This window comes from Larus michahellis, chromosome 7, assembly GCF_964199755.1.
Source record: "Larus michahellis chromosome 7, bLarMic1.1, whole genome shotgun sequence".
Lineage (NCBI taxonomy): Eukaryota > Metazoa > Chordata > Aves > Charadriiformes > Laridae > Larus > Larus michahellis.
In genome coordinates, this window is record NC_133902.1 from 35,907,450 (window position 1) to 35,927,896 (window position 20,447).

General features: G+C 38.1%; 2 protein-coding genes across 10 annotated transcripts in view; one reads left to right on the forward strand and one right to left on the reverse strand.

The window, feature by feature from the left end:
- Positions 1–17,825, reverse strand: part of DYNC1I2 (dynein cytoplasmic 1 intermediate chain 2) — a 30,585-nt gene extending 12,760 nt beyond the window's left edge. Inside the window, exons 1-6 of one of the 7 annotated variants that reach the window (XM_074595413.1) lie at positions 17,585–17,814; positions 15,698–15,815; positions 13,652–13,766; positions 10,067–10,157; positions 5,591–5,650; positions 4,220–4,335 (exon numbers count right to left, since the gene is read on the reverse strand). In XM_074595413.1, coding sequence (XP_074451514.1) covers positions 4,220–4,335; positions 5,591–5,650; positions 10,067–10,157; positions 13,652–13,766; positions 15,698–15,805 — 490 coding nt within the window. In that variant the 5' untranslated portion in view covers positions 15,806–15,815; positions 17,585–17,814. Of the gene's footprint in view, positions 1–4,219; positions 4,336–5,590; positions 5,651–10,066; positions 10,212–13,651; positions 13,767–15,697; positions 15,816–17,421 lie in introns of all 7 variants that reach the window. The other 6 variants (XM_074595411.1, XM_074595412.1, XM_074595410.1 and 3 more) reach the window with 6 other exon arrangements.
- Positions 17,826–17,938: 113 nt separating this feature from the next.
- Positions 17,939–20,447, forward strand: part of METTL8 (methyltransferase 8, tRNA N3-cytidine) — a 124,324-nt gene continuing 121,815 nt past the window's right edge. For all 3 annotated transcript variants that reach the window (XM_074595433.1, XM_074595429.1, XM_074595436.1), the window contains exon 1: positions 17,939–19,212. The gene's annotated coding sequence lies outside the window, so the exon portion shown is untranslated. The remainder of the gene's footprint in view (positions 19,213–20,447) is intronic.

Below are 20,447 nucleotides of genomic sequence, written 5' to 3' on the forward strand. Positions count from 1 at the left end.
CAAACTGATTTAGATAGCAGAAGAGGGAATGAGAGAACAAGGACGCTGGGAAATGGAGCAGCCTAAACACAGGATGTTCACGTTATGATGGTGACAAAAGTTACTGGTGTAGTAATGGTGGAGAGACCTAGACGCTTGGGCTTATTAGTTATGAGATAGAGGAGAACAGCACCAACTACGGCATAACACTTCTCAAGCCCAAATAAATTTATTTGGTCCCTAAACAAAAAAGATGGCCATCATTACTGTAGCACAGAATGACTAAGACCCAAAAACCAAGAACAGGACATGTCAAGAGAACACGAGGAAAAAAAAAAAAGAGCATATTGTCTCCACTATTTTCCACAGAACAACAAACCATTTCATTATTTAATTTCTTTTATATAATAATACAGCTGTTACAGAAACAGCAGCATTAGGAGACTAAGACTATTGAAAATTCTGGAGAAAAAACACGAAAATGTGTGTATGTGTGGGAAAAACAGTACTGAAGACAGACATGTCAGTATTTTCATCAAAGCAAGAAGTTAGAGAGCACCAAGACAGCCACCCCGACACCATTTCTTATTGTGTTTCTCTTCTTCTGTAGTTTTAGTCACTTGTATACATGAGACCTTGAGCAGCTGTGGGTTGCACCCATCATACAAAAAACCCATAAAACAAGATTGTAGATTTACCTTCTAAGTCCACTTTGGATGTGCACATCTTCCTATAAGAAGTGTGAAATGTAATAATTCCAATTAATGGGGAAATGTAATATTCCATATGGTTCAGATTACTCTGAATGACTTCCTGGGGCAAAATACTTTGTGCTCTAAAGATGACTTGATGTCTAATCACAGAGTGAAAATGATGTATGGGAGAGATCCGGATTTTATTGTTTTACAACATTATAAAGAATTAATCTTCCTAAGGCAGTTTCTCAAATACTTTGAGGTCATAATAAATCAACATATTAGTACTGCCATAAAAATAATGGAAGTTGTGAGAGCTGGTAGCACACTAAATGCCTCCATCTCCTAAGGAAACTGTCACATTTCAAAATGAAGCGCTGGGCATTGTATAAGAGAAAGACAAGGCTATCTACTATTTTGGATACAACAACACTTCAAATGGGCAGGGGTGAAGAAATGTGGAAAAAGTAGAAATTCCAGCAGCGATACTTTCGTCTTAGCATAAAGAGGCTATAGTGGCACAAGCACTGAGGTCACATTTAGCTCTAGCACCTAGGGCTGAACGCAAACTGGCCATTCTTTCATTAGAGATGGAGCAGATCACTGGCTCAAAACAGTTGCAGCCGAGAAGCCTTGTATCTGCAAGACAGTGGGGGGAGTTACTTCATATTTGAACATTGTCTAGGATGGCGCACCATGTCTGCACTATACAGAAACATGAACATAGCAACTTAGCCTACCTCCCTCCTCTAACTATGGAATTCTCTGTCTTGGATTTCTCAGCTACTGAATGCTGTCTTTTCTATCAGCTTCTGAGATGAATGGCCTTCGCATTTTAAAACCAGGACTTTTTCAGATGAAAGATACTCATTATTTAAATTTAACTGCTTGTTACACTGAATCCAAAATGGGCATCTCATCTCCAAAGGCCAACTTTAAATTCAGGATGTGAAAACTCCCCTATGTAACTGTCATTTTGTTTATGCCACCATAAACATTTCTGTGACTATTAGAACTGTTTTAGCTTAATACCAGTTTTCCCCTACTTCCTATCTGTCCCACCAGACACATTAGTTGTGACTTGGACGTTTCCCAATTCAGGTTACAATTTAACTACATAATCATTGTGGCACACAGAAGTGGAATTGTTTTTTTTAATTTCATTTTTTTTTGTGTTGAGGTTGTTCCCAGCCCCCCCCCCAAATCAGTGTTAGCACAATTCAGCCTACAGACAAGTGGACCTAAACCTGCAGAATGACTGCACAGCGTATCTAATAAACCTGCTTCTATTTTCCTTTGTTCAAAAGCACAACTCCAACAGCATTTAAAAATCTCAAAATGCAATAATTAAGAAAGGTCCAGACCACTTCATTTTATTATAAAGCGTGAATACTGGAGCTAACCTAGTTGAGATGCAACTTGTCGCTGCACAAGTGAGCTACTGAAGGTTACCTGTATGTGTAAATTCAGTTACAAGCTCAGCTTTCAAGTGTACTTTGTGAGATTATCTCTAGTTTACAGTATACTCACTAAAAAACATTTAAAAACCCTCAGATTGTGAAACAATAGTCAATCTAATTTTATTTTATCTAATTGCACTCTGAAAATTTAGCATATTGCTTTTGTCAATTGTTTTAAGACTTCAAAATTTTCTTCCCATAATCAAAATCTCTCACCTAGTGACTCTTTTTTATTTTTGGAGGCAGCATGATTATTTTTTAAACCTATGTCCTATTTCATATGTTAACATAAATTGTGAACATAAAGCTTAATTATGAATGTATTTAGGCAGTCTTAAGACAAACCTTAATAAGATCCTCAACACTGAAATGACAAAAAAGCATCTGTAAGTGATTTTTGCAAAGTACACATACATAAAATAATGATGATGGCCCTCAAGAAAACAGTATTATTTTTAAGGTGGAATGGACACAACGTGTATTGAGAGCACTTTCTAGTAAATGCAGAAATACAGATGACCCATCTTTCCAACTCCACTACAGTAAAACTCAACTAGAGCCGATCCACTGAGTGTGAAATAAGCTCATACAATACCAGGCAATTTCCACTGACAGCAGGCAGCAGAAGTAAAACTCTTCAAGCACACAAACTATGAACTAAGTCTTCAGATTCCACGAACCTGACAGTGAGGAGGAAAAAATCTGAGGAATTAGAAAAAGGAAGACGTAAGGGCATGGGAGAGGTGAAAGCAGGAAAACTCAAAGTGCCTATCTGTACAGGGATACAGATAAAATGAAGAATGGAAAAGAAACACAGCTAGAGAAAAAGCATATGCTCTGTTATTCTGGCTCACTGAAAAGTGAAGTTTGAAAGATTTGGTTTGCATTCTGAAGACGTGCCAATCCCTTATACTGGGTACCCAGAGATAAAAAGGGAGGAAACTTCTCAACACAAAGTATTGTTGCGATTTACTTCCTTTCTTTTCCCTCCCCTTTCTCCCCCCCGGCCCTTAAACTCATTCAGAGTGTCATTTGCATCTAGTTAAACTTGCCAAAGTGACTTCAAAACACACTCCAGGCAAGAGCAGCATATTGATGTAGATTGGAGCAACAACAACAATTCTGCATCACTTGTATTACACTTTCAGGTAAATTACACAGTTTTCAGAAAACACCAGCATAAGATTTCAGTTGACTATTCTCTTCATGTTTTAAAAAATGCTTTTATCTCCTTACAAAAGGATTTGCCATACCCAAAATGCTTTTATCTCCTTGCAAAAGAGTTTCCCATACCCAAAGTTTCCCGTACCAAAGAGTAGGAATATGCAAAGTTACGAATGGAGAACAAGGTCCTAAAATTACTAGCAGAGACACATACTCAAAGACAGTCATATGAAACAACTAAGAGATTTTGTTGTGGAACCACATACAAACTAAGTCAAAGATTAGTATTTTCATTTGCAGCTAAATTCAAGTGTTTCAACATTTAAAAGCAAATTTATTAGCCAACTATGTTTTCTTTGGAAAAATTTCTTTTCTGAAAAGCAAACAAGTCATGACTGAAAGAAAGCATACGTTCAATTGCTGAGAACAGAAACTGCATGGGTTAATAAAGAAATCAGTTCCTTCTTTTAAAACTCAATGTATAAGCTCCAGGTATAGAAATCCATATTCTTAAAAAGTTGAGCAGTTTAATTGCTAAGTTTGTTGTAAGGGTACATGGCCTTCAAATAAGTTGTGTGTGGATTCTTAAATGTCGTAAATGCAAGATATACCCCACTTTTATTTATCAGTTGTCAGCTAATTAAGAAACTGCATCTAATCTGAATATTTACTAGGAGTGAGAAAATACCATGTATTAGCCATAAGAGTAATGTTAAACAAGATGCAGAATGACAGAGGCACTCTAATGCAATGCCTATATGAATGTAGTAATAGAATTTATATCAATTATCTTACAGATCAATCTTCATTCTACCTTACTAAGCTTCAAGATCACAAGTGCTGGTTCCAGTTCAGTCAGTCATTATTATTATAATAAAAGAAAAGAAAAATAACTTAGACAGTAACAAGTTAAACATTCACCTTCCTTTGGCTGAGTCATAATAGGTGTTTGCGTCTCCTTTGTATATGTAACAATTTCTCGAGGAGGAAAGTCAACTTGTGTAATTTTGGCCATTCCAAGTTTAACAGGTCCACGTCTAAATAAAATTAACAGACAAATCAGAAAAAAAATATTTAACTTTACAAATTACTTCACATTTTGCCTAGAAAAACACCCAAGTAGTCATGTTACAGCACTGCTTAGTCAAACTTAAATCCAGTGGAAACTTAATTCCGAAGAAGTCACATGATTATGACTAATATTTTATTATAATCATTATTTAAAATCAGCAGCTATTTATATATCTGTGGCAAAAAAAGAGGTACAAATATATATCTATGTGCATTATAGGATAGAATTTTGAAGTTTTGCTCTTTGTGGTTGACTAGGGTACTGCTACATATATGACATGTCCCAGTTTTCAGTGGAAAACAGATCTGCTCACACAAGTCATGTTCGTACAGCAGTGGTTCTACGATTTTAAAGTTTGAAAAACAGCTTAGTTATTCTGACGGAAAAAGGCATTTCCTAGTCCTTTTTAACTTTGCTGCCCTTTTTTGTCTACCTCTGAAATACTATTTAGAATGAAAAACTGCGAGTCTAATCTGAAACTCACGCACTGACAAGTGATTTACCCATAATACGTTACTCGAGAATACGATGCTGAAAACCTCTGAGCTTTCCGACTTCAGCTAATGGAAGATCACATAAACACATACATAGCTAATATCAAGCTATAGCACATAACGTACTTCCAAAAACTCTTAACCTTAGTTCAGTCATTGTAACTTCCTAGAAAAGCTAATTTCAATATGTATTGTAGTAATACTGCAATGATCCAACAACAATTTACCTATCTCCAAATTTAGTTTCTTATTATTCACTCCTCTCCTAAGATAAAAGCAAAAGAAAGATAGTAACCCCTTTTGAAAAGTTATGGTAGGCAGAATCTTAATTCTTAGAGCACGATATGGGTTTTAGTAAGTGCTTATATGAGCTGCAGCTTTTATAAGCATATTTATAAGAAAAGATGGGAATGACTCTGGTTTTAAATACGATTATTCTAAGCTTTTAGAAGAAATGGCTTCTTAAAGTTTACATTTTGCCAAAGAAAGACTCAAAAAAACCCAGCAATAAGCAAGTTTTGTTATTAGAAATGCATCTTGCATATATTAAATAATATAAAAATTTCCCATTGCAAGCAAACTTCTCTAAGTCTAGGGAAAGTGAATTTCTGTTACTTACAGAACAGTCTCTTAACACCAACTTGAAGTCTTAAAGAAAAAAATAAGCTTTTATACTTATTATCCATAAGTACATGAAAGAGGGAATATAAGAAATCTATGCAATACCCCAGATCGGAATCAGAGTGGAGCTGAAGAACTGATGGATCAGTATCCCAATGCAGCGTCCTGATACCCCAGGTTGAACAACCATGCAGCGTTAGCAAAAAAGGCCAGAGATTAGTGAAGCAAATACACACTATGAAACGCCAGAGTTACAGTAAGCTTATAGCTATTTCATTGTTCACAAGAAACAAAAGCAATGTAACATCAGGTAAGGGAAATTCGGCAACCATTCAGTGCAATAATACATGCAGTAACAAAAGTTAAAAAGCAAACACAGGATTCAGAGCTACTAGAAGAGAATTAAATTATTTTAAGGATTGAAATTTAAAGATCTGCAAACAAATGTAGCCTTTACGAGAGACAAATAAGAACATTTTAAATACTGACAAGAACCATTAAAAGCTTCAAATTCCTTTAAAAAAATCTGTTCAGATTTGTTCATGTCATATGAAGACAGATTTGTTAACGTAACGCAATCTTGCCCAGAGCAGTAAATGTGTGGAGGAAACTGTCATATTGGTAAAGGAAATGAGTCAACACATAAGCCTTTGGTCGAGGGGCAAAAACGCATTTCCACTGGGATAGAGAACTGCTAGAGTTTCCAAGATCTGACATTGCAGTAATTATGGGTTAAGCACTGCCTTGGGCTCATAAGTGTCATCTGATTTAGAGCCAAGTCCATTTAAGATATTGAAATCTCTTAGAAATAGTGGGCTTTATATTAATAACACATTTCAAAGTCATGTGGAATAATGAATAGAATAGATCCATTTCAAGTCACTCTTGTATCAAAGAAATATGAAGGGGGAAATAAATCTTCCCTCTGCCTTCATTTTTAGCCTTCTTCCCTTCTCCCCTAATTTTCATTTAGTCTACTGCCCACTATCAGCCTCAGGCAGAATTTAAAAACAAGCTTGTAAGAGAGACAACAGATGAACATGCATGTTTTTTCTAGAGTTCTTAGATACTATTATAATTTTTTTAAAAATCACGTTTTATAACAAATAAAAAAATGTAATATTTTACACTATGATAAGTCAATAAAAGGTAATTATACATTTTCATTCCATACGTGGTAATGTTCTTATAAACCAGGTGCAGCATTCTGAAAAGTAAATTTGATCTCAAAAATGTACAGGCCGTGCCATAAAAACTCATAAATATGAGTGTGTCATGCACTACCTTGTTCTTGTAGAAAGAATGCATTAGAAGAGTAATTATAGTTTAAATAAAAGTTACAAATCCACTGTCTTCATATTTAGAAAATCATTCCACATAACAGCTATTGCATCCACAGCAATACCTTAATACCTACATCTCTGAAACCTTTCTATATCTTTTGTGCATCAGAAAACACACTATTTTAACATAAAGGTAATTACTTTGAGTATACTTATTCTTTAGATGTCTTTAGGTGTCTGCTATTTTTCTTGATATAACAGATATAAGCTTGGATTTTAATTTGGTGCCTGAGACTTAAAGTTGGCTGTTGCTCATATGTTGTTCAATCATGCATTAACAAAAAAAAAAAAATAAAAAAAAAATAAAGCAAACCCAAACCACCACTACCTCAACCTTCAGGTTGCTTCTGCAAAGGATGACTTATCTACAGATCCAAATGCTGCATTACCACAATACCTGTCAAACATCTTCTCAACTTTTTCATTCCCGCTTGAGAGGAACTTGGGGAAAGGACTACAAATTTAAAAGGTTCCAACTTTTCTGTCTGCTTAAGACCTAGCCCTTACTGAGGTTGCTTTATTGCTTTCAAAGCATTCTTTTACCTTTCAACAGTTGTTTCAGTTGCACAAGGGACAGTCTGCCTTTTAAAATAGTTTGAGTCAACAAGCAGCATAGGATATACAGTTAAATCTTTCTCAGAGATATTCTTTTAAAATAAAGGTAACATTCTGAGATAAAATTCACCGATTATATGTTTACCAAAATAATGTAAAACACTGTTCCTTTTGCTTTCCAGATATTTCTTATGCTTTAAGTTAAATGAATTTATCTACAAGACTCAGTGAAAAGAAGTTCCCATTCTTCTACATATGCCTGAACTTCTCTGTTTCCAGGCATATTCCTATACCTCTGAAATGTATTTTCTGCATTTAAACTAATTCTATGAAGCATCCACCTAGCATAAAAGTAAACCAACTGTATTAACTTCCAGTCTTGAATTTATACTCTTAACTGAGGAAAAGAGAAAAAGAACGGTATCAAACTGGGAACCAAAACTCTTTACTGATGAAAATAAAGCCAGACAGATGGAAGTAACAGCAGGAACACAATCTGAACACTGCTCTACTAATTACTAAATAAGTAAAGTTATTGGCAATGTTCAGCATCATAGAGGTAAAAAGACTAAACTAACAAAGGAGATCATCTTTGTAAAGTAAAGTGTAGTCACAGCATGACCGGAGAACAAATGGCCACAGACCAAAAAAAGGAAAAAAGGAAAAAAAAAAGAGAACTCAAATAATATACTAATATGGTTTTAAGATCATCAACCATAGTGGAACAACTTGGGCTTTCTAACACGTCTCATATTGATATGAGTCACCTGTGAAATGCCAGGTGTAACACTAAGGGATAACACACAGACCAACTTCTCTCCTTAACTTTCAGGTTCAAGTGTACGTGTACATTAGGAATGTTGTACAAACTTGTACTAATACACCAGGATATCCACATCTGTTTACTGGAGAAGGGGAAGAACATTATCCAGTGGTCAGGGAATAAGCAAGGGGACTCTAACAGCGGCTCTAGATAGCCTTCATTTTCGCTATACATGCATACCTCCACACCTTCGAGACCACAATCTTTCTATGCTTCCACGGTTGGGAAATTGTCAAGACATACATTTAGTTTGAAAGTTTGCAAATGCATGAAGCTATAGAGGCTTAGGATATGAGTTTTCTCAAGGCTTCATAAGAAAATGCATGCATACGACATTATGTTACGGTGTCTAAGGAACATACAATCAGAGAGCACAGTCCACCTACGAGGTGGAGATCAACTCAGTAGACAACATGGTGTTCAATTACAGGTATGTGGCCTATACATTGTTCCATATTGAATTTAAATTATGTATGAATGGAAAAAATTTTTTTTATTAAAAAGTGATAATCAAATAATTATTTTTTCTTCTTAACAGTGAATTTAAATATAATATGACAATTTAATACGTAATAATCACAGATTTCAAATAACTTAAAATTTGCTTGTTACTCAGTTAAGGAACAATTATATTCATTCTTTATTACCATGACAGGTGAACTTCAAATGCATAGTGAATAAGCTATGTACAAAATCACACCTGGTCATTGTTTAAAAAAAAAAAAAAAGAGAATCTGGGTTTATATCTGCTGCCTGATGCATTATCTGTTTTAAATTAACGGCTGCTACTTTGAAATAGGTACCTTGTAGCCTTTGTTCAGGTCATTAAAATCTTGACTGTTTTAAGATTGTATGTAGTTATGCATGCACAATCCACACACATACAAGACGTTACTGCGTTACTGCAGTCTTTTTAAAAGATGTTTCAAAGTGGTGTAAGTATTCAGTCTTCCTCCAGAACAACTACTCATATAAGCACTAAAGTAGCCGATGATAATTACTACTTTAACTAAACTTCATCCAGAATGCATACTTGGTAAAATTTAAGTACATGAATTTAATTTGCTGAGAAAATACAAGTTACCATTAGGCAAAAATTATTTGCAGACTGTGCATGGGAAACAGTAGAAATTCCCTTTGGAATAGTGTTTCCCACCTTATCTCCCATATATTGCCACTTTGAATTCTTAATTGAACAGAAATATTTATCTGAGTCTCTTTAAAGCAGCATTTCTCAAACTGGCATGAACAACAACAAAAAAAAGGTCAAATAAACGGGGCGAGTACCAGAACTCAAGAAAACCTGTGTCTGTACTAACATGGTGCTATCTTTTGGCCAAATGAGATTGTGAGTGTCACAGCTGTGTTACAGGGATGGCTGCAAAGGGAAGTAACAAGAAATACTGTTCCGAGTAATGAAAAAATAAGTTAAAGTCAGAAGCAAGGCTAAGTTTGTAGACAGTATCTTTTATTAGACCAACAGAATAGAGGGAAAAAGGAAATAGCCTATCATCCATACATACCCTACTTTAGAAAAAGCTGGGAAGAGCCCAGAAGTTGGACTTTTCCCATTTTCTATTGTCCTGAGACATTAATGCATACAAGAACATTACCACAAGACGTTCAGACTCATTTTACTTTAAACTTGCAAGTTTAAAAAAACTCCATGTTAATGTTGGCAATTTCAAATTAGTTGTGTTTCAGATTTTAAAGTACTTCTGTAAAACAATAACTGTTCACAGATTCAGTAACACTGTAACCTCATATTATTATATTATAATCAACCTTGATTTCTTCTAAAGCTTGATTGTTCAGAATACAAGTATTAAGCAAAGGAATATGACACGGAAAATGACATACCTAGATCCAACAGCACCATCACCAGAGTCCTGGCTTCCAGCCTCACTTGGCGTACTCACAGATTTGGAAGACGGAGAGGTAGGAGGAGGGACTAAATAGTGAAACAGACAGGTATCCGCTGTTACTACTCGCAGAGGTTGCACAGCTTAGGATGTTTTCAAATTAATTTAACATGAAGTAGTAAAAAAAAAAGTGATGGCAAACAAAAAATACATGGATGAACAGTAGAAAGAGAGGGGAAAAGACAATGTTAACAATTCATGCTGGACTTTCATGCAATTGTTTGGCACTTATGCATCTGGAGCATAAAAAAAAAAAAAGAGACATGGAGGGAAAGACATTTAAGTGAAAATGAATTGAAAATATATTCTTAATCTGAACTTCTGACAAATGATGGCATCAGTTTTCAAAGTGTAATTTCCACTAAATCATGTTGCTTAAACAAAAGAGGAAGGCACTTGTTAATATAGCTTTGACATGAGTTTTTCTTAAAAATTAGGCATTGAATGTATTTAACTGGTAATTTTGTTTCAAAATAAATAATCACTGAAGCATGGACCAAAAAAAGTGGCTTTGTCACTTTGTGTCACAACTTTGTTGTTGACACTCTCAACAACAGCATGCCGTTATTTTTGTTCTAATTTGAACAAAATAACATAAATCCTGTGTTTTACGACAAAGTTCCTAGTGTTCGGTTTGGGGGGATTTTCATGTTTCCTTTCTTTTTACTTGACAGTCTCGTACTGTTATACTAAAACTTTTTCTTAAAAGTCAGTTCATTTTCAGCATGTAGATTGCTATTACATTTAAAAAGCAACATGTTTTTTGGAACCAATATATAATAGTGAATGATATCATGCAACCTGATGCAAACACAAAGCTATTTCAATATTTCTTTCAACTTCTGTAGTGAATAGTGAAACTCATTATTACAGTGAATACTGAAACTCATTATTTAATGAAACTTAGGTTTATGCTGAAGAATCAAGTGTGTGTTGAAAGGCCTTATACACTTCATTTTTCAGCAATATGTAAAACATTCATAAGACACATTCCCTCCTTAACAACCCTTAAAAAGAGCCTTTAACCAACGGAACACAAGTTATGTATATAAATTGGTATCTGCTCTGTCACGGGTCTGGCAAGGGAGAATTCAGGAAACTGTTGCAGATCTAAATTGAGAAATCACAAGTATATTGTGACTTCTGAAGAATGCTTCCATTCCATCCCAAAACAGAGACATGACTCTGGTTGACAAAAATTCTACCCTTGATTTACAAAAACCACAATGAATACTTTAATTTATTGAAGATTCATTCCTCCTACAGGAGAAACTTTTATATAGGTCTAGAGTTATACTTTGTAAATTCATACATACACACACTTACACTTTATACATATATCTATATAAATATGGGTATACATGTGTATATACAAGTGTGCATATATATTCTTCAACACATTATCACCATCTATCGAATAACTTATACTAAAGGAAATGCCCACGGGCCTTTTTATTCCTACATTATTTTTGTGGGTTATCAGAAACGATGACATTTTAATGTCACCCTTTCTTAACTGAAGGGGTGACATTAGAAACGTATCTCGTTACCAGTTACACAAGTCAGTCAGCTCCATCTAGCAGTAAGTACGGCCAAAAGAACCCAGTAGCTCAGTTTTGATGCTACAGTGCCCTCTTGTGGGGCACACTGTTTCCAAGAAAGTTTTCCCATTAGTGAGGTGAAACCTGTTTAAACACCAACAGTCTTAGGAAAAGACAAAGTAAAATTCCACCTACCTCAACAGAGGATGACACTATAATACCTTCTTGAAGGTTATTTTGGTTCACTAACTTATGGCTTCTTACATCACGAGTATGGAAGGTACGAAAAGCATACTTACATTGCTAAGGTCCCTTCCCCCAAAGAGAGAGCTACCTCTCTCTGGCAGTCAACAGAACAGTAACCACCTTAGGAATTTTTAATACAATTTTCTATGAAGGAATCTAATCTCCAGCTATCTGCACACCAAGCTGGTCAGCTGCGAGTTAGCTTCAGTTCAGGCATATGATCACTGTACTATGATACTTTGCCCAGCACCTGGTCAGCAGACCAAGCCTGTGCCGCAGGCATGCTACTGCAAATTTTGGCTTGATTTAGGATCCAGATCAGATCTGGGTATCTTGAAAGGGAACAGAACAAATTCCCTGCAAATCCGTGTACAATGAAGGATGTGGTTAAGTAGACGCTCAATGGAACTAAACACAACACTCTTGCAGGTGTATGCCTTGGTCTTAACACGCCAGCACCTCAAAGAGCTTTTTAACAGCTACTCAAAGTCTATGCAATGACTTGCTTTGAGGCATGACTATCCTGTGGGTTTTACATTCTCCTTCAGATTTAAAAAACCACCAACCACCACCACATGCATTTCTGCAAGAGTCTCATCAGCTGCCTTGGCAAAACCTCACACAAGAAAGTGTTCAATTATTAGTCTGCAAAAAAAAAAATCTCTATTAGGTAAGAACTGATTACTTAAAATGTTGTATGCTAGTGCTAACATAGCTCAAATGCAGTCTCTGAACGGTGAGAACAGTTCAAACTACTAAAAATGACTGCTGTGGTTGTTGGAATGGGAGCAGTTATAATGGTGTTCATTCCACATTCACTTTTGAACTATTTATTTTGATTATTTATTTATTTTGATGACTATGCAAGAGCCATTATGAAGATATAGTCACAGATACACTATATACGTAACGAATTATTATTATTTTTTATCTGCAAACCCAGTTGAAAGAGACCTTCACTATTGAGCCAAACTGAAAAATACGTTCTAAACTCCTTATATTTCAGAGCTAGAGATGAAAAGTGGCATTGAATTATCACCCTCTTTGCTTTTGTCTTCCAGAGAGATGTGGGCTATGTAAAAGGCAAAAAATCAACCAATATGGTAACCCATCCAAGAGTGGCACAGACAGGAATCATCATCTTTGGTAGTTAAGAAGTGTTATACTTATCCTTTAAATTTTATACTTAAACTTTATACTCCATCAAAGTCAGTCAGATATTTGAGATAAGGAAAATTAGAACGTAAAAGATGCAGAAAGGAAACAAGCCAACTCTGCACAAAAATATCAGAATTAAAACTTGGCATTATGAAAAAGACAAAGGAAAAAAAATACAGAAGAATAGTGTGCACAGAAAATAAGGAAAGAAATTAACAGATACATGATATTTATAAATTTTAACTAAAAGACTCCAAATAATCCACTAAGTGTAAAACACACCTTTTACAAAATAGTACTAGTAATGTGTACTGAAGCACATCACTTGACAATCATCACAGAGATCACGTGGGATAAAACAGTACAAAGCCCAGACATGTATACCCCAAAAAACAGCAGCCAGAAGATTTTCACACGTACCACAATTCTAACAAAAATGAACAAAAACCCCACCACCCCCCCCCCCAAAAAACCCAAAGCCACCACCCCCCCAAAAAACCCACCCCAAAACACCAACAAAAAACAACCAAACAAAAAACCCCCAAACATTTATCTCAATCTGATATTAATATTCCTACCAACAGGAGACTCGGGTGTCAACCCCATGCTTTGAAGTAATGCTTCAGCTTCTCTTCTCTTCTTTTCAAGATCAGATTCTTCTTGTACAGGAAGAGCTTCTTTCTTCTGATCAGTCTAAAAAAATAATTCAATAATTATATTATAGCATTTTAACAGGTATTAAAAACTGTTTCATTTATTTTTTGAGATATCACAGGTTCTTTTATACTACTGAAACCTATCATCACATAGGTTAGGTATTTAACTGTAGTAATTCTGATGGTCCTTTCTGTAGGTAAAGTAAACAGCAGACAGGAATCACAAAATTGCGACTGTCCTTAAAAGACATATAACATGCAAATAGTACCTTCTCATTTGTCAAAAAGACTGACATTTCATAAGACCAATAGTATCTTTTTTACACTAATGCAAAGCACTGTAACATGCAAAGACTGAAAAAAAATAATTTATTATGTACCTGTATATAAAAGTATTTTAAAGACATGATCATATTGTTCCGATTTTGAAGCAACAATAACTGTGGCAAAGAAAACACTATAGGGTTAGAATGAGAGTAAGAGACACCCCTCTTTGGTCAAGAAAATATTAGGACACTTGGCTAAACAGAGCACATGCTGAAGTGTTTAGCAACTGAGAAAATACGTGTAAGATGTAAAAGTGATGATTGTCTATGTATGCATTTTAAGATATTTTTGAAAATTAAAAATATCAAAAAGCTGTTTTGTGAGAAAGTTTTCTTCTGAACTTCAGGTTTCACAAAAAAAATAAAGTCTTAAAAAACTTTGCAGTAACTTCAAGTTTACAAGACACTTGTTTTCTTTAAGGTGTGTTATTACTTGCTAGATTTCCCACACACAAAAAAAAACCCCAGAATTATACCCTCATCCCCATAATTTAGAAATAATGCAAGCTCTACTGTGAAAGATGCTGAACACTCTGTATCCTTCCACACTCAATTAACTGCTCATTCAATTACAGAAATATATTTCATAGCTTAAGGTGTTCCAAACTCAGTCATTGGCAAGTATTTTGTAAATATAAATTGATGATACAGACACAAGTCTTTAATAGAAGCAGCAACATCTAGACCAAGCTATTCTATGCCATGATTAAATACTAATTGCTCCTCACATGACTGCACATTATGCTTCTAATTTACTGCACAGTTCCTTTTAAAAAAAGCAATTCCCAAATGTTAGTGCAAGCTCTCAACTGATGAACTACTGCATCACATGTGGAATCTCAGATACAAGCAATACATTGTTACAAGATCATCAGAACGTAATTTCAGATACTTCCCTCTCTGTCTGAATCATGCAGCTGGCAGCTGCCCAGCCTTCAGTCATACACTAATTTAGAACACGTACAAGATCATAAACAAAACACAGAGAAGTCTTGAAAAGGTACCCCAGACCACCAAAACATTCCACCAAGTTTCATTTCTGAGGTATAATCTGCATTCAGGAGAAGGTACTAAATCAGTGATGTCACATACTTTCGTAGAAAGAAATCCAGAAGACTGTTAACAAACGAAGTCTAACACACGAGTAGGATACACATCCTGAGTGTTGCTCTGATTTTACAATTCAGGCTAAAAATGAGTCAAAGAGGAGAAGAATGTAGCACATTTTTTGTACCATAACAATACCGACAGAAAATTCATACAGACATCTTCAGAACTGTACATCAGAAGTGAGTTCTCTAAATAACACCAACACAACTCATTAAGCAGAGCTTTTGTGCAATACTTCATTGCCCAAAATTCATTAATGATGTCCCATGCAAAAAAGTAGTTTTGGAAATCCAAACTTTACGCAAGTGTAGGATTAAAAAAAAATAAATATCTAACTTACCATATGGGTAATTCTAAAGAAAACAGTAGGTGCTTGCTCTTATCAGAAAATGAAAGTGCTCCATTTGCATCAGCAACAGACCATTAAATAGACACTCCCTGAATAACAGGTAGCCAACGACTGAGTGAACCTAAATTTTGGGCAAGTTACATATGCAAACAGTCAAGTTTCAAAGAGAAAATTATTTCTTACTTCTTTTTTCTTTCTTTCTTCCTCCTTTCTTTTCTTCTCCTCTCTGATTTGAGCTAATCGTTGCTTCTTGCGCTCCAACTCCGCCTTCAGTTCACTTTTGTCAGACATGGCTGAAACGCTGATCAACAGAAATCATAACACTGTTTGGTCGGGTTTTTGTTTCTGTTTTGATTTTTAAGATAGCAGCTTTCCTTTAATAAGCTATCAGTAAAGGAACTACACTAGCTTACTAAAACCAGCAATGTGAAGTGTCTTAAAATAATAATGAAAGAAGTCGCATTCCTATTCCACATTTTTCACTTAACACATTTTCAATGCTAAAGGGATTGAGCCAAAACAAAACTATGTTAAAACAGAACTCTGAGATGGTGACAGCATCCATTCCCAAGGTAGTTCTGATGCTGTTTTAAAGGAACTGGTTTGAACGAAATGTTAGGCACCGAAGATGGGGCTATGCAATCTAACCATAGGATTCTGTACAGCTGCAGTGCTAACTATGAGACTGAAAAGAACAAGAAGGGTACCAACACAATATCTATCTTATACTTTTCACTTCAACAGCTTAAATATTGGCATGCTATAACTTAGTAGTATGTAAGCTAAATATCCTTCTACATACAGTTGTAGGACTCAAAATACAGTTTTATTAAAAGATTTAGTAGGATTACTATAAATTGCAAGGCAAAGTAAGTACAAGTGTGATGGTCAAAAAAACTCTGTAAAATATGCATATTATAATTTTTTCCACAAACTTTTTGTACACTGCTAAGAAACTGGTGAATCTTTTAAAGACAAAAATTTAACAAAAAGGTTTGCTAAGTAGCCGACTTAATTAAACACAGACAAGAAGGTCATCAACAAACAAAAGATTAAAAAAAAGTGATTTCAGGACTTCACAAAGATTTAAAACACAGGTATGAAAAACTGTGTGAATGGGCTGAGTGAATAAAAGCTTAATTTTTCCTGTTTGTAAGCAAATCCACGTCAGTAGAAAAAGTGCAGGAGTGCTTCTACAACAGACGAGGGATCTCTAAATGCTTTTACGCTAAGCTTGACAACAGTGATACCTGATTATGTGTTAGTAATATAACTACTCACTAATACAAAATTAAGAATACCTGCAAGTGTTTGCATAGCACATCCAAGCACGCGAAATGATGCAAGCCTCATATATCTACCCCAATATACTTAATAGTATGTACAGTGGGGTAAGTGTATTTATTTCCTCCATATTGTCTGCAAGCATTTAAGCGCTAATCAATAAATAAAATACGGCCGGCATTTTCAAATAGCATTCCCGGGTCGCTTTAAAGTGGCACTCGGGAGGCGCGTTGTCACCACACCACGGATCCCCGGCCCCACCCGCCTCCCGCGGACCGCTGCAGGAAAGCCGAGCGGCACCGACCGGGGCGTGGCGGCCGCCCCACCGTGAAGTGACAGCGGCACCCCCCAGCTGCCGCCGGGACCGTGTTCCCCGCCCAAATCCCGCACGGGCCGCGCCGGAGAACGAGCCTGGCAGCACACACCCACCCACCCAAACCGCACCCTGAGGCCCAGGCGAAGGCAGCATTACCAACCCCTCCGCCCCGAGCCCGCCCGTACCCCCTCCCACTTATCGCCGGCCGCACCCCGGCCTCCCCCTGCCGCCGCGCCCCGCAGGGCAAGGCCGAAAGACGGAGGATCCCCACGAGGCGGGGCGGGGGCAGCGGCGGCGCCAGGCGCACCTGGCAGCGGTTCCTCCTCCCGCTCCAACCGCCCCTCGGCCACGGCGCCCCGCTCTGCTTCCGCCGCTTCACAAAGGCGCCGGCAGCTGACAGGCGGCGGCCTACGGCAGGCGCCGAGGGTCAGACCAACTCCAAAAGCGTTGCGGGATGCGCAGGGACTTACAGGAAGGGCACAGAGGCCTGTACCGTACCGCGGCGCGATCAGACACCAACGCACCACTCGCCCGCGCTGTGAGCGGGGAGCGATCTGACAGGGATTCCCGCGGGGACGGAGCGTGAAGCGAAGCGGGGGTGGGGGTTCTCCCAGAAGCCCGTCACCGAACCCCTCCCGTGGAGCGGCGGCGGACCGGCTTTGAGACAACGACGCCCAACATGCAGCGCGCCCCGCGGGGCGGGTCTCGCCCTCGGCGCCATACGGCGTGAGTGTGGGGCGCGGCCGCGCGTTGCATGATGGGAGGTGTAGTCTTCAGGGGGACGACCGGACGCATCGGCGGCGGCCGCGCATGCGCCCTCCCCTGTGGCGGGGGAGCGCGCGCGCGGGCGCGCGGGCGGGGCCCGTGACAGGGCCTGGCGGTGTCGGCCCTGAGGAGAGCGGACACCGGCGGGCCGTATTTCTGCGCGGGGCTTCGCTTCCTTCTCCTCTTTGGCTTCCCGGGCGGGTGAGGCCCCACGCTGGCCCCCGCCGTGCCGGCAGCGACGCGAGTTAGCCTGGTGCGGGCGCTGATCGAACTGTATGATTTCAACCCTTAGCCGGGCAGGCTGATGGCCATAATCACTTCAGCGAGCTGAGGGTGAAATGTAAAAAAGCCCGATTTGCTGTGATTGTCGGGCTAGAGGCGAAGTGACCCATGCTAAATCTGCTTTGTGTGGATGTCGGCAAGCGGAATTAGGTCACCAGGTTGATGCGGCACTGTACATGAGCAGGCTGCTTAGTTGTGCATGCTGAATGGCATAAAGCTATGGCAAACCGAAACTGTAATGAGTTACCAACTGGTAATAAGTTGCTTTGCTGTTCCCAGCGTTGGAGTCCTCAGCACAAGAAAGATGTGGGCCTGTTGGAGTGGTCCAGAGGGGGCCACGAAGATGATCAGAGGGCTGGAGCACCTCTGCTGTGAGGACAGGCTGAGAGAGTTGGTGTTCAGCCTGGAGAAGAGAAGGCTCCAGGGAGACCTTGTAACAGCCTTCCAGTACTTAAATGGGGCCTACAAGAAAGCTGGAGAGTGACTTTTTACAAGGGCATGTAGTGATAGGAGGAGGAGTGATGGCTTCAGACTGGAAGAGGGTAGATCTAGATTGAATATCAGGAAGAAATTTTTCACTATGAAGGTGGTGAGACACTGGAACAGGCTGCCCCATCCCTGGAGGTGTTCAAGACCAGACTGGATGGGGCTTTGAGCAACCTGGTCTAGTGGGAGGGTTGAAACTAGATGATCTTTAAGGTGCCTTCCAACCTAAACCATTCTATGATTCCCCAGCTGTCCTAAATTAATAACTATATTGCCGCTTGTATGTCCTGTGTAAACATACATCAAGTTTTTCAACCTTTTTTTCATAATTGCTGAACTAGTGCTGTGGAATACTATCTCAGACTGCTGATCTTCCAAAACTGTGCTTACCAACACAGAATTGATATGGACAACTCATATAGTTCAAGTAGAGCATGTGTTTACAACACTCTGAAATTAAGTTCTTGGAGCAGTAGCTGTCAGCTCCAGAGAGGGTTAAATTTTCTGCCATTATAAATTGGAATAGTTTATTGACAATCACTGGATCTACAAACATTTACGTCTGGTGAGTATATCTTCTGAACTCCTGCTGATGAGCGCTGGAAAAAGACTGCATTTGCAGTCAATCTCTGTCAGGCTGCAATCCTGTTACATATCATAAACTGAACAGGTTGGTTGGTACTTTGCTGGGATAGCTCCCAGGAGAACTTCAATTGCTGCAGGAATCAGTGTTGATTATTTACTCCTCTCTAGTCTTCCATCTGAGTCAGGGTTCATACTACACCTTAAGAAAAATTAGAAAAACTGTCTGTCGTCTAGATGGCTTCTGATCATTGAGTAACCCCCATGCATTTCATAAAAGTATGGGTGTTACCATTCAGAGAAACTATAAGTGAAACTGTCAAAGAAAATTGTATGATGCGCAAGAGAAGGGGTTGCATTTTTTTTCAGAGGTGGAAATATGAAGATGGTAGTAATGAACTTCCACAAACAGCTGTCTTATTTGAATTTATTTGCCAGAATTTTCTAATATTGCTTACAGTAACGTGTGCAGCTCAGAACAGGAATGTGTATTTTATTTCTGTATTTTACATATGCTTGTTGTTTGGCCATAAAATATCAATTTTGTATTTGAAGCTTTCCAGTAGTGTTTTTCAAGTTTACATTTAAACTTGTGAATGTAGGAGCCAGATATTTCACATTTGTGATGAATTTATCCAATTGATTTTTGGTAATAGATCTTCAACACTGAAGTGTGTTTCTTGGTGCGGAACCTACACATATCTGCTGAAGGTCATATTATTTTTTACACTAGTCCTTCATTTTAGAACACAGAAACTACAATAGCTAATTTTTGCAGCATTGACATTGCTGCACTGACAACAACTGACATCATTGTAAATGATAGCTGTAGTTTTCAAATAGCTTGTCTTCCTTTTGGCTGGGATAGAGTTAATTTTCTTCTGAGTAGCTGGTATAGTGCTGTGTTTTGCATTTAGGATGAGAATGATGTTGATAACACACTGATGTTTTAGTTGTTGCTAAGCAGCATTTATGCTAAGTCAAGGAATTTTCATCTTATCCATCCCTGCCAGCGAGGAGACTGGGTGTGCATAGGAACCTGGGAGGAGACACAGCCAGGACAGCTGCCCCAAACTGGACAAAGGGATATTCCATACCATATGATGTCATGCGATAATAAAACTGGGGGTGCGGCGGTTGCTGCTCGGGGACTGGCTGGGCATTGGTTAGCGGGTGGTGAGCAATTGCATTGTGCATCGCTTCTTTTATATATTCTTT